The 13,215-nt window shown below is 34.2% G+C and overlaps 1 protein-coding gene across 1 annotated transcript in view; it reads right to left on the reverse strand.

Moving 5' to 3' along the window:
* Positions 1-13,215, reverse strand: part of RNGTT (RNA guanylyltransferase and 5'-phosphatase) — a 282,512-nt gene that overhangs the window by 213,372 nt on the left and 55,925 nt on the right. Inside the window, 1 exon segment of the mRNA XM_081829361.1 lies at positions 3,428-3,518. Coding sequence (XP_081685487.1) covers positions 3,428-3,518 — 91 coding nt within the window.

A 13,215-nucleotide genomic window follows, 5' to 3' on the forward strand; every position in this document is an offset into this window, starting at 1 on the left:
AGGATGTGGAGAAAGGGGAACCTTCTTACACTGTTGGTGAGAATGCAAGCTGGTACAGCCACTCTGGAAAACAGTGTGGAGGTTCCTCAAGAAGTTAAAAATAGAGCTACCCTATGACCAGCAATTGCACTACTGGGTATTTACCCCAAAGATACAGATGTAGTGAAAAGAAGGGGCACATGCACCCCAATGTTCATAGCAGCAATGTGCACAACTGTCAAACTGTGGAAGGAGCCAAGATGTCCTTCAACAGATGAATGGATAAAGAAGATGTGGTTCATATAAACAATGGAATATTACTCAGCCATCAGAAAGGATGAATACCTACCATTTGCATCAACATGGATGGAACTGGAGGGTATTATGCTAAGTGAAGTAAGTCAAGCAGAGAAAGACAATTATCATATGATTTCACTTATATGTGGAATATAAGGAATAGGGCAGAGGATCATAGGGACAGGGAGGGAAAACTGAATGGCAAGAAATCAGAGAGGGAGACAAACCATGAGAGACTCTCGACTCTGGGAAACAAATTGAGGGTTGCGGAAAGGGAGGTGGTTCAGGGATGGGGTAACTGGGTGATGGGCATTAAGGAGGGCACGTGATATGATGAGCGCTGGGTGTTATACACAACTAATCAATCATTGAACATTATATCAAAAACTAATGATGTATTATATGTTGGCCAATTGAATTTAAAAAAAAAAAAGAAAAGCCAAACAGATAAAATCAAACAAAAAGATTAAAAATTTTTTAAAACATGGAGAAAAGGAGCTTTCACAAAAGCACCTGTCCAAAAGTTACATTCAAATAGATTTTTGCTCTCTTCTTAGCTATAGAAATATTCTTATTTTAATGTTAACTCAAGTAAAAGAGACAAGAGTATGAAAGAGAAGAAAAAGAAGACTATGCAAGATCACAAGTTAGTCCCAATCACAGTCCTCTAGTTTTCACATTTTATATTATGCAACTTTTGAAACTAACTATTGTCTAGACTAACTAAATGAATGCTAATATAATCTACTTTTAGTAAAAGCTTTTACTGAGTCCCAAAAAAGTTCACCTAACAGCCCTTGAATAATAACTGAAAATAGGAAATAAAATGTTGGGGGGATGACTGGGGGAAAATTACAATAGGGTCTTCCAGTGCCCCCTGCAGGATAACCCCTTGGAGATATCTTGGTAAGGTCAGCTGTGACATCACCCCCTTTCTTTTATTCTTCCACTCATCAAAGTTTAGTCTGCTTTCCCTTCCACAGCAAATGTTCATTTCCCTGTATTCTAAATCACTGTGGAAAACATTCTTGCCACTCTATTTCAAACACAGCTCTTTTAAGTCCCTCAAAGGCCACTGGGCTAACCAACGGACTCAGCAATTCCAGGTGGCCTTAAACTTCAAGAAGACTGAGATACAGGAGATAAAGGCTCCCCTACCTTACAAATTCCTAAAAATAATTCAAGAAGTAGGAGTTGACATTAAGGCAAAATTTAAATCAGAGATTCAAGACTTAGCAATCATTAAAACTCTGACATGTTTAAAAATATAAAGAAAAGGTTTAACCCAGGTACCAGTAGTAACAATTCTCTTCCTTTGGTCTAAGCACCTACCTGCCCAGTGACCAGAAGTTACACAGATTCTAGATTTATCACCAATTATTAGACAGCACTGTCCAGCTCAGGCTGTTTCCCTCCTTTTGCCCATATTACTCAACCTTCAGTAGTCATCCTCCTCTTAAGAACTCCTACGTTCCTATGTCATGTCATTTACATACAATTATATTTCATATTGTGCTCTCATGCATTCCCATGTTAATAGAGCAATTAGAGTTTGACCCATTTAAGGGCATGAACCAGGTCTTTTTTTTTTTAAATGGGCTCCCTGCTCAGTGGGGAGCCTGCTTCTCCTTCTCCCTCTCCCTCTGCTGCTCTCCCTGCTTGTGCTCTCTCGCTCTCTCTCTCAAATAAATAAATAAATAGATAAATAAATAAATAAAATATTTTTTTAAAAAGATGTTATTTTTAAGTAATCTTTGTACCCAATGTGAGGCTCAAACTCACAACCCCGAGCTCAAGAGGCATAAGCTCTAGTGACTGAGCCAGCCAGGCACCCCATGACCAGGTCTTAAATTTTCTTTTTTTAAATATGTACAAACTAATTTTCCTCTCAAAATTTTGTCACTGAAAGTAACCACACATTTAAATATTTTATTTGGTAGCTCCAAGTATTTGGTCAGAACAGCTACCATTTAAAATATGTCAAAAATTAGGAACTGTCTTTAAAGCAAGCAACATCTTTTTATTTTCATATTATTTCTACTAGAACAATGAGTATTTTGTTATTTATTTTAGCAAAAGAGAAAGACGTAATCTATAATGCTTTTACTTTCAACACACATATTATACTTTACCATAAAGATCCTCAAGTATTTACTTTAAATTTATAAATGGGCTAATAGCACAACTAAGGTATTTTTAAGAAAGACATGCACATAAAGAAAATGTAATAAGTAAAATTATATCTAAGTGCACCAGTTGTTCTAAATTATTTTTAATTTCTTCATTTATTAGTAAATAATGCTTAATGGATCACACTATTAGAAATTAACTGGCTTCCACTAATCTCTGTTCATGTTCACATAAAAGTACCAGGAGATATTCTAGATGCACCAATCTCAACAGCCAAATACTAAATACAAGAAGCTAAATACTAAGTCTACAAAAATAAATATAATAAAGACTCACAATATTAAGGCAACTACCAAGGCCAGATCACAGAGTAGACTCACTGTGCAGTTGCCTGAAGTTATAATTTAAGCAGCAATTTTATTTGTTATTGTTATTTACTGTACTCTGTACCTCTAGCCACAAGTTTATATCATTAGGCTAATATAAGACATAAAAGGCTTAAATGCCATTCTAAATAATTCATGAGGAGACAAAATTTGGTTCTCTGCCCATGCAAAAGTATTTTCAAAATTAAATTTTCTAAATTCCAAAATGTTGCTAAAATAAAATTTGTCCAAGAAAGCTCACCTGCCAGCAAAAATACCAGCAACAGCAGCAACATTAGAGCTGGGCTGAGAGCCAGAGACGTGATGTACTAGGATGGGTTGCCTATAAAATCTTCAAATCAGACTTCACAATTTTAAAAAGAGCTGTCAGCATTACTCATTTTCAATTTCTTTAACTAGTTCACAGATACTAATGCAAACTTTTGGAAACCAAATTACCAGAAACACGCAAAAACTGAATATAGTTCCCCAAGAAACTAAAAATACTATATATGATTTTTAAAGGAAAAAAACATATGGTCATAGAAATTTCTTCCCTAAAATATAATTAGAGCACAAATGTCAAAAGCACTATTCTTCATATACCACACACAAGTCAAATGACTTTTCTATCCTCGGACCATAAATTTCATTACCTAAAATTAAGAAAGGAGTTGTATTCCAGCATAAGTTTTTCTATTAGACTCCTTTGCTCCCAACACAGACAACTGAGAGCAAAAAACCCACCTGAAATAAAAGAAAATCTTCACATCATTCTTTTACTTTCTGGGATTCCTACATAAAAACACTGCAGTTTTCTGAAGCAGACAAAATACTTTCAGGGATTTTAATATGGTTTAATCTTATTTACAAAAATACTTCCAAAATGACACTACACAGTCACCTACAAATATAATATAGATGCAATGCACAGAAGAATATGTCAACATCATCAAAACTACTATGCTTTCAATATTCTTGTATATGTGAACGTCCTAATCCTTACTAAATTCTTAATAATCCCAAACTAATATTTTGGTATGTATTTGATGTTACAATGTACTGGGTACTTCTACTGCTTCACAAAAGCAGGCTGAATTAAAAAGTGGTCCTCTGCTGCCATCTAGTGAAGTCATAAAATGCCAAAACTAAACCACAAGTGACAGGAAAAAATTTTTTCAGGGATGAATCTGTTTAATAAATCATTAAAATATACTAGTTCAGGGGCTCAGTCGTTAAGCATATGCCTTCAGCTCGGGTCATGATCCCAGGGTCCTGGGATCGAGCCCCGCATCAGGCCCCCTGCTCGGCAGGAAGCCTGCTTCTCCCTCTCCCACTTCCCCTGCTTGTGTTCCCTCTCTCGCTGTGTCTCTCTCTGTCAAATAAATAAATAAAAGCTTTAAAAAAATATATATATACTAGTTCAGAACACAGTCCTTAAAATATCTCTGCAGAAAATGCTACAGAAACATTTAATATGCTAGAAGTTTTTTACTTTAAAAAGATATATGTATACTCCCATAAATGTATTCTAGAGCATATAATAGAATATAGCAATAATTTTAATGAACTATCAGATGAATAATTACTCATAAAAAAGTTATCTAGAATAACACTATCACAGTACTATTATAAGGGCAAAATTTTCAAAACAATCTAAATTTCTAACCATACAGGATTTGTCAAATAAATTACATTTATAAAATGGAATATAGAGATCCAGTGTGACTCCTTTTCCTCCCAAGACACTATCAAAATAACAAAAACAAAAAAACAAAAACAAAAAATTTTTTTACATACATACATAGCCATCTGGTGATTTTAAAAATATGACCACAAGTCCACAAATTCTTTGACACTCTCCCCGACCCCCTTCAAGAAGTGGAACTTAATTTTCCTCCCCTTCAGTGAAGGCTAGATTTGTATCTCACTTCCAACAAACAGACTATGGCAAAAGTGACTGTATGTCATTTTTGAGATTAGACTATAAAAAGACTACTGCTTCCATCTTGGATATCTTGGAGTAACCACTCTCTCTCAGATCACTTGCTCTGTGGTGAAGCTGGCTGCCATGTGGTAAAGATACTCAGGCAGCTGTAGGGACCCACTTGGAACCCCAGAGTTAGTATGATTATTTTAAGCTAAAGACATTTGAGATTCAACAGATGCAGAATGAAGCCTCCTCTGAGCTTCCCTTATCCGACTAAAAGCAGAAACTTCTGGGAGTAAAGCTGCCATAAATTCCCTCTTCCGAGAAGCTTCACTCTCAAGAACAAGAAAATGAGAATGAGAATGAAACTGTCTTAAATCCTCTGGTGGAGGGGGCGTGGGGGGATTTACAGCCACGAAGAAGACAGAAAAGACCATTCACCCAGCATAAACAAACATTATTATAAACTTTCTTATTTACCATTTGTTCCCCTAAAAACCTATTTGCCTTTCTCAAAGAAACCCTTTTGTTCTTCCCGTAGCGCTCTTTCCTCCCCACTCCTTTCCCCTATTAAGTTAGGTATATAAACCCCTAACTTTAGTCTTTTAGAGAGCCACTTCTTTCATGCACTCTCATATGCATATGAATAAACTTTGTTTTTTTCTTTCAGGTCTTTTGTCAGTTTAATTCACAGGCCCCCAAACAATGAATCTAAGAGGAGAGAAAAAAGGGGTTGTTCCCACCCCCCCACACACACACACAGCCTATGGACAGACCCAAAGGGCAAGGAACAGAGGCTTCAGGCCAAGAGCCAGTGAAGAACTGAGACCTGCCATCAACCACATGAGTGAGCTCAGAAGTGGAGCCCTGAGATGACAGCAGGCTTGGGAAAGTTTGAAGGCAACCTCCTAAGAGCTAGAACCACCCAACTAAATTGCTCCCAAAATCTAGGAGATAATAAGTGTTTCTGGTTTCAAGCTGCTAATTTTGAGGGTAATTCTGAGGTAACTTGTTAGGTAGCAAAAGATAACTAATGCAACATAGAACAATGAAGATAAGGGAAGAAGGGAAAAGAATCAGCAGATGAACTATTTCAATAAATTTCTGGTCAACAAGAAATAGATGGAGAAGTGCCAAAAACACTGCACAGAAGTAATCCTTCCCAATAATCTAAATAGTTCCAGTGAAAACATTTTAAGTATTTACACTATTTCAATTCAACCACAGACTTAAGAAAAAATTTTTAAAGGGGCCCCTGGGTGGCTCAGTCGGTTAAGCATCTGCCTTCAGCTCAGGTCATGATCCCAGGGTCCTGGGATCAAGCCCCGCATCGCATCGGGTTCCCTGCTCAGCAGGGAGCCTGCTTCTCCCTCTCCCACTCCTCCTGCTTGTGCTCTGTTGTGCTCTCTCGTGCTCTGTCAAATAAATAAAATCTTTAAAAAAAATTTTTTTAACTATGTTTACCAAACAGCATGTAAATGTAAATGAAGTTGACAGTATTAAAGTTAGAGCTGACATAAAAGGGGTAGGTGAAGACAAGGGAACTCTAAAGTCCTCATCTTACAATATGAAGAGTCAACAAACACTAAATAGGGGTTATCAGAACAGTGAAGGTAGGATTAGAAATACAGCCTTGATCAATAAAGAACTAACAATAATAGTATAACTAGGTAAGAACAAAGATTTTGGTTGAGCTACATCTTCCATAACCACTCTAAGAACTCACCTAAACTTGATTAATAAACAGAGATATAATCATTTGATTCAGAGATCTAGGGATAAGCATAGGATAAGTAAAAATAAGAAATGGTTAAAAGTGGTTGCCTTTAGTGAGTGGGACTGACTGATGGAGAGAAGGAAAGAATGAGGAAGGGTTCTAGTCCTCTACATTATAAGCTTTCCAGTATTATTTTTTTAACCATGAGCAAGTATTACCTTAATAAAGAAATAATTTTATTTTTAGTCATCTAAGAGAAAAATGTCTAATGAAATGGAAAAATATTTAGGATGGATTAAGTAAAAATAGATTACTAAACTATAAATCGCAGATACTAAACAGTTTATGTTGAAAACATAGTTCACCTAATAAAAGCTCCATTATAGCAGGAACCACTGTAATAAATTTCCAGCACCTAGAATGGTACTTGGCACATAAACACACTGAAAAATACTGTGGAATATTTTCATTTAACTAAACAAAATAATATATGTAAGAGAGGAAGGTCTAAAAGCATACACACCAAAATGTAAGCTCTAACTGGTGAGATTACAGATTTTTCATTTTTGTCCTTTTCCTTATCTTCATTTTCTAAATTTTCTATAATGAATACAAATTACTTTTATAATGGGAAAAAAGTTTTAAAAATACTGCTTGTTTTCATTATTACAAAACTAGAATCACAAGACAAAAAGAGGTATTTTTACTGAAATATCAAGTCCAAATCAGAAAAAGTCACAACTACTAATAATGGAAAAGGTTTAGTAAGGTACAGACATATTCATTGATTTTGACCTAATTAAGAGGATTTAAAAAGCTTTCAGTATAATGGAATACTGAAAAATTATTATTCATTGCACAAATCAGGTAATTAGTTCCAATCCTTGTAAACAAATCTCATGAATCTACCAGTTCTATAGGTAAGAAGCCTCTCAGTTATTTTAATTAGTTACTTTTAGATTAAGTAGCTCTATTCATAATGAGAATATAGAGTATCTTTACCAGACTTCAAAGCATAAAATCAAATGATATATTCATTTGCACTAGTTATCATGAACGTAACAGCTTATGCTTCTTAGAACTTCATAGCCACAAAAACTAAATATGTAAAATACTGTATCCTTTTAAGTGGTCCTCCATCAGAGAGTAATGCCACATCCACTGCTCAGATTTGCCTTGATCTGGAATAAAATTTAAAAGCCACTTACAATGGTTTGGGCAACACCATATATCAAAAGGACACAGAGATGTGAAAATCATTTTGATTTTTATAAAGCAATCAGTCTTCATAAAAAGAAAAGATCAAAAGAAATATTCCAAGGGTTTGTTTCATTTTGCATTTGTTCCTGACATGGCTGATTACTTCCAATTTTCATTTGTATATAATGTACATTCTTTAAAAATCAATTATAATTCTTTCAACAATTTTTCACTGATTCACAAAGAGGAAGAGATTTTTTTTCCCTTTTATACCCAAACTAGTAGTTGCCATTTCTATAATCACACATAACAGACTACAGCACTTGAGCAAATAACCAGTCCTGAAAATATGATGGAATTGTGAAAAAATAAGTATGAAATCCATTTAACATCTCCTCTAACAGACAGCTCCAGAGCTACAATAGGGATAGGGGGCAAATGTTCTTCAGTCTGGTCAGTAGCATTCTTCAATACTAAATAACAAACGTGTTTGTATCTCTTATTTATTCCACTATCAAAATTTCAAAACCATCTAGGACATCCAATATTACACTCCTAAAATCACAATGAGCACTCATATTTCATACGGAATATCAAGTAATGCTCCTTAGTAGCGCTTTGGTATCTCTCTTATTTATTCTGTCTTGTACTATTCAGTTTTACGACAACTCTTGTATCTTAAAGCTGCTTCAGGGAGGAATTCTATTTTGTTTTCCTACAGTGTATTGTATTGTCTCTGACACCTTATAAGGCCTATACTCACTTAATAGTTACCTAGTAAAGCAAAAAAATATTATTTATGCAAACATATTGATTTTCCCATTAAGTGAAAGTTGCAATGCTATTCCAATTACCATCACAAAACAGTATGAGGAAAATTGATAAAGTTTTTCTATAGGTTACTTACAATAGAACAGTACTATCATATCCCATTTATGGAGGATCAGGCAGTGAGAGAAGAAGGTAGCAGACAAGTAGATGACAAGTAGATGAATGTATCTAATGTCTACAGGAACCAAACATCCAACTCTTAACATTGATTATCCCAAGGAGTGGGATAAAAGTTCTCACAAGAAGAACTTTTAATCTCCCTATATAATGTTTTATAAGGCAGACAATATCAGAATAAGTATGAACTAAGACAAAAATGCACCTATAAGAATAAAACAGTAAAAATAACCAAAGAGATATTGAAAAAAGAATAATGAATACATCATCTGGCAATATAGAAAAAAAGAAATATGTTTATAATACAGTATAGTGGTAAGGATCCTAGGCTCTGCAGCCTGACCACCAAATCCCAGTCCTGTTACTTAAATAATAATATAGATTTGGAATACTTACTTACCTTTATGTGCCTCATTTTCCTAATTCATAAAACCAGGATAATAACAGTATCTACACGTCACAGAGTGTGTGCATTAAATGAGATAGATACTCTGTGTAAAGTACTCAGAACAATGTCTAGTATACATAAGAACTCAACAAGTGTTAACTGTTAAAAAAAATTATTGCTAAAAAAATGTTACTATAGCCAAAATACATAATAAATTCCAGCAACCACACTAACTTTTTAAAAAAATGCTAATTAAAGCAATAACAAAATTTTATTTTTCATTATCAACTTGGCTACATCATTATTTATGAAACTACCCAAAACTGCTGAAGATGCAGTGAAATGGGCTCTTTTAGGCAATGGCATTTGGGGTGTACCACACAGCCTTTAGCAAAGTATATCAACTTCTGAAGTTTCTATACTCTTTATCTAAGTACCTAAGTACTTTAAGTATTGAAGTACTATATTTATCATAGCCTACACAAAGATGGGTATAAGGAGATCATTACAGTTATTTCTAACAAAAAAACAAAACGGTCTAAATGCCTCAACAGGAAGCAAATAATTTTATCTTGACAGTAATTAAGCAATATTTTTAAAAGTATACTTTAAAAATGGAAAATGCTCATGTTAAGATAAAAAAATTATATAAAAATAATCATACAGTTTAGTTCTAATTTTGGCATATAGCAAATGTTCAATAAATATCTATTGACCAGGAAGCCTGAAGCAGGAAGCCTGCTTCTCCCTCTCCCATTCCCCCTGCTTGTATTCCTCTCTCGCTGTGTCTGTGTCAAATAAATAAATAAAATCTTAAAAAAATAATAAAATAAAATAAAATATATATTTAGAAATATTAACCAAAAAAAGGATTTTTTTTTCTTTAATATTTCAAAGTTCCAGATGTTTGCTACCCCTGGAATATGGGCAACTGCAAATTCTACCTTGGGGCTGCACCTATGTTTGCAACTTAGGTTTTACCTGTATCTGTTTAGCTATAAGAGTTCTCAGCTAGATTTGGTAACAGGTATTGAATTCACTTGATTTTTAAGTACCACTTCAGACACAATATCTCTATTAATTAGGAATAACTATCATATTTAGCATTTAACCAAAGAAGCTAATATTTAAAGGATCTTCTTATCCATTAGTAAATCCTAAGGATGTGACCAGCTGGTATCTATTTTAAAAGTTGGGTTTTAAGATATTAGACTTTTTTTGACCAATACCTAGTTTTCTTCTTGTACAGTAACTACACCACACCCTAAGAGAATTGTGAGTAGACTCTAGGAAACGAAATGTTGGTTCCCATGTAAAAATAGTTTTCCAAGGAGTCTTTAGCTATGACAACAATAACTAACGTCTACTGAACATTGTACTAAACATTTTATATGCATGATCTTTAATCAATTAATGATCAAATTCTCAGCCATATCCTCAACTCAATGGCTGGCTAAACATTACTCTGATTCAGATCACTAATTTTTACACTGTATTCCACAAGGTGCTAAGATCAGTAGCTCCCAAACCTGGCTAGAAATCAGAAGCAACTAGGGTGCTTCTCAAAGCATATTCTCCAAACCAGGCAAGGCCTAATGAATTTGGATCTCTGAAATTTTTTTAATAAAAGTATCCTATATGGTAATATAATCATGATGGTAATGTGACCCACACACCTAGTGGTGTTTGTTGCCCTAAGAAGTCCCATCATGACATTAGAGACCACCATGTGCAACCCCACATGCTCTCTGGAAATGTGCAACAACAGAAGTGGTACCACTTTGACTTATTTTATATAGTGGGGCTCCAAGTAAGAGTTGGGCTTAAAGGAGTAAAATGAGTTCTGCCACTTTCTTTTTTAACCAATTTACCACCAGATATAAACTATAGCTTCGGATCATTAAACAGTGTTTCTGATTGACCTCTAATCACGCTTTGTTAAGTCTCCCTTCTCCACGATCAAAGAGAAACACAGGAGTCATAGCATTATTGTATCCCTCCCAGTTGCAAGAAAACTGGCCTGGCTCCCTCCCAGTAGGTTCCAATGAAACTACTGTAAAAAACAGGGCTGGAGTCTATAAGTGATGTAATCTGTTCTACATTCTAAGGGTTTCTGCTTATCACCAGAAGTATGATGCTAAACATGTAGTAAGCCCCAAGATTAGTCATCTGTATAATAAGAAAAAGCTACGATAAACCAAATTTTAAAAGCCCAAATACTAGAATACAGACCAATAAAGAAAAACGCTACAGAACAGAAGACCAGAGTTGTATGGCTGATTTTGCCACTATCTACTTGTACGACTGAAGCAAATACCTTATTTTCTGGATTCTGGCCCCTTAGACACTTCCACAAAACTCTAAGTTTTCCTAAAACAGTTCAAAAATTTTATGGCTATAATTAATACTTCTTAGTAAATAAGAGATAATTCTTATTAATACCAATATTCAAAGTTCTTATGTTACATATTATAATGAACAATTTGCTTGGCAGTCAAGAGAAAAACAGAACTAAAGAGAAATTTATATTTGCTCTAACCTCTTCCCTCAAGTGGAACTGAAAAACAGCTAAGTGAACAAATCTAAATTAAAGTAGTATACACATAACTTAATTGATCATAATTTGATTTACTCATTCTGTTCCTAAACAGTTTAAAACATATTTTGGTTTTGTTTGTAGTTCACTGAAAATTATTCCAGAGACATCTGAAACCTCTTTAATATTCTTTTCAGTATGTAAGACTTTTTTGGTCTAGCATCTCATTACCTTATCCTCACTGTTCCTGTCTGAACATTCAGCTCCAGTCATTAGAATAAACATCTGCTACAAACATCATTAATGAGATACATACCAAGGGATCCAAGCAAGCTACCAACTACCTTAATTACACTGTTCTGTATAAAAATCGTTATAGCAGCAAATATAAAAGCTACCTGAACATACTATAATTAGTTTATTATCCATACAAAAGCTATTTCTATAAGTCACTAAGTACATTATCAGGACATATATACCATGACCACACATGGAAGACTCTATTATAACAAAGGCATGGGACATGATTTTTATGGGGAAAAAAAGGCTTAATTTTCCTTTCAAATTCATACATTTCATGAGTTACTTACATAAAACATCTTGCCAAAATACCAGGAGCTTACCAATGACTTACGATTAACAGGAAGAAAAACTTATTTCAACTCTTATAATTTACCGAAGCAAATTTTAAAACAAAAATATTTTACATTAAACTTATGTTTTCCTCACTTCTACACTTTCTCATAAAAAAAGGAAAGCACATTTAAGATGTAAGTCTTTTAAGGAGAATATATCCGATCATGGATTGTCAAACTTTGAACCAAAGGCCCAATGTGGCCTGCTACCTGCTTTTGTAAATAATGTTTTATTGGAACACACTTACAGTCATTTGTTTATGTAAGAATACCAGAATATAGCTGCCTTTGTGCTATAATGGCAGAGTACAAACAGTTGAGACAGACAACATGGTCCATAAAACTAAAAATATTTACTATCTGGCCCTTACAAAAAACATTTGCTGAACCTTGGATTAGATGAAAACTTAAAGCTGGGGATTCTGTCTTAAGCACTCCTGATCCATTTGACTCTTGACAGACCCTTGAGGTATGAGCTTTCAGTGTAATTTCTGAATGGATGAAAAAAGGGGATTCCCAGACCAGGGTTCAAAAAGAATGAATCTGTCTACAATTTCCTCCAAGAAGCATTATGTAAATGTATCTCGCTTACTTAAATAGATGTGTTATAAAAAGCTGACTATAAATTACATTTCCATAAATGCCTAAGTGGTTTTTTTTTAATTCCTGCAATAATTCCCCTTGTAATCCAAGTCCCATATTTACCTTATACATTCAATTTTTCTTAAAGCCGGGTATGCTTGTATATGTGTGTGTGTGTATTAGATGTTAAGCCAGAAGGTAAGTATACGCATATATTGCTATCTTTTCTCTACCAACTATCTACTGAATGCAAAGTGCTTTAATTACTTCATTTAATCCTTTTACAACAACAGATCATCCCTTTATTACATAAATCCAAACAAAAGTAGTTGTTTCTTAAATCTAGCTTTAAATTCTGTCCTAGTGTATCATTTTCCTTGAAATATACTTTTTTCTTTTGCTAAATGGTTTACATTTTTGTTTGGAAATTGAATGTGACATGGAGTTGTAATTTTTTAAATGTTAAAAATTTCACAACCACTGTGTCCCCATATCTTTCATGTAAAGA

This window comes from Leptonychotes weddellii, chromosome 8, assembly GCF_054177405.1.
Source record: "Leptonychotes weddellii isolate Sample4059 chromosome 8, ASM5417740v2, whole genome shotgun sequence".
Taxonomy (NCBI): Eukaryota; Metazoa; Chordata; class Mammalia; order Carnivora; family Phocidae; genus Leptonychotes; species Leptonychotes weddellii.